This window comes from Aphanomyces astaci (assembly GCF_000520075.1).
Source record: "Aphanomyces astaci strain APO3 unplaced genomic scaffold supercont1.54, whole genome shotgun sequence".
In the NCBI taxonomy this organism is placed as follows: domain Eukaryota; phylum Oomycota; class Saprolegniomycetes; order Saprolegniales; family Verrucalvaceae; genus Aphanomyces; species Aphanomyces astaci.
The window spans coordinates 110513-112599 of record NW_009798317.1 but is presented as its reverse complement, the minus strand read 5'-3'; the positions used below and the strand labels follow the sequence as shown (position 1 = coordinate 112599).

The 2087-nt window shown below is 45.2% G+C and overlaps 1 protein-coding gene across 1 annotated transcript; it reads left to right on the top strand.

Moving 5' to 3' along the window:
* Window positions 1-1367: 1367 nt before the first annotated feature.
* Window positions 1368-1853, top strand: H257_14168 (hypothetical protein; the record flags this gene model as incomplete). Its single annotated transcript, XM_009841923.1, has 2 exons — window positions 1368-1601; window positions 1791-1853. 2 exons carry the CDS (start codon window positions 1368-1370, stop codon window positions 1851-1853), a joined length of 297 nt encoding a protein of 98 aa, XP_009840225.1.
* Between the last annotated feature and the right edge of the window lie 234 nt (window positions 1854-2087).

The following is a 2087-nucleotide window of genomic DNA, read 5'->3' as shown; positions in this document are numbered from 1 at the left end:
AGTCAAAGAGTAAAACCACTCGAACTCATTTCACGTTTTGCGGACGACCACAGACTTTTGGGCAGGCGACAGTTGCGCACAGGCAAGAGGATGAGCCTGGCATACAGGTAGAGTGAATGGCAATCGCTACCTCATGTGTCCGGTGTCGCATCGTCGGACCAGGACGGCTGTGCGCAACTGTCGCCTGCCCAAAAGTCTGTGGTCGGCCGCAAAACGTGAAATAAGTTCGAGTGGTTTTACTGTTTCACTCGATTTACTTTTGACCAATGGAATTGCTTTCCCTCCTTTGGAATAATAATATTTCTCGATGGACGATCTTGAGAAATATCGGACAGGGATGGACGATCCTGAGAAATACCCAGGCTGTGAACTGTACATTAGTATAAAAAGTCGGATGGACTATGCAAATTTGAAGTTATCAAATTTGAAGTTGATAAAAGAAACGACGTTGCGAATACTCTCTAATTGATAAAAGAAACGACGTTGCGAATACTCTCTATTAATAGAGAGTATTCGCAAAGCCATTGCCGGACAAACGTCCGACTTTTTCGTTCACTAATATCAAAGCACATTGGAATGTGCTTTCGATACAAAAGGTAAGTCTAAAGCTAAAAATTAATTTGATCATGAAAAAGTCGGACAGAAATCCTGTATCCATAGATTGGCACAAATTGACCCCATCATGGCAAATGTACAGTACTTACAGTTAACCCGAAGGTGTTGGTTTGGTTAAAACTGCATTTAACTATGGCATAGTAAGAACAAGTGAAATGATTTCGTAAGTACTAGTAACAGTGGAACTATTGCTCTCAGGGAATTCCTGGTCGCACTGTATGTTGTGGGCAGGTGTACTGTACAACTCAGACGTACGATTACGAAAAAATGTCCAACTACAGGAGGTGCTGTGACAGGGGCTACAGTTAACGATAGATTTTAAGCCACACTATCACCCGAAGTTGTGCCTAATTTACGCGATGTAATTGGTCAGCGTACTTCGAAATTGGAGGAATATTTGTTGTATTTTGGCCAACAAGATGACTCTATTTTCTTCCGTCCATATTACTATTAATAGTATGGGATAATTATCACGTTTGTAAATAGCATCTCCACTGCGCCCAGTAAATTGGCCAATCAGTAAATCTGTGTGCTGATTTACAGTGTTTGCCAGAAAAACTCGACGAAAGTAGCACTCGTGAATAAAATAATTTTTTCGAATCCTGGGGATTGTAACAATAGATCCAATTGGATTAAATTGACTGCATTAATCAAAGATTGTGCTCAGCTGTGATTGGCCCAACTCAATTTGAAATTTGAAACTTGGACGTCCATGTCAAAATGGCATTTGACGAAAGGTAGCGTCAGCCACCATGCAGCAGCGGCGTTACACGAACGCTGAGCGCAAGGCGCTCCTTAAGAAGTTTCATGTGTCCGTCCTCAACGACAACCAGTGTTGCCAACAGCACGCCAATCACTCCAGGGACGTGGAAAGGATCGCGAGCGAAAGAAGCGAAGATTCTGGCCAGCCGCCGCCATGGCCGCTTGGCAACACTGGGCGGCCAGGGGCGGAAGTCATTGTTCCCCTTCAAGGACGACCTGCTGGGGTATATGTGTGACACATGAGCTATGCCCCTGGAAGTAAGTCCTTTTTGTCAACCGTGAGTGCTACCAACTGTAGGGAGTTGATAACGCAGAGGATATCGTAAAACTGATTGATTGGCGTTATCTACATCTACATGCATGACTACTGTGACTATACTATATCTAATGCTATACATACGTGCGCTCTGCAGAAGGAACTTCTGGTGTCCATGGCCGAGCACGCCGCACGCCAATCGAGCTTGGTCGTAAACTGACGTCTGATTGGTCGATAACCCTTTGACGCCACTGGAGTGATGTCGCTACACTCGACCTCGTTGCGCAAATCATGTCAGTAGTATTGGTAACCGTCAGGACCGTCCAGGTTGAATTTCGTTTCGTCGGTAAAGAGCGTAGTCTTCATGGATTCGAGCGTGTTGAGCTGCTTGGACGCGAATTCGACACGACACTTTCGATGTTCGGACGTCGGCCGAGGTCCCGAGCGGCGTTTG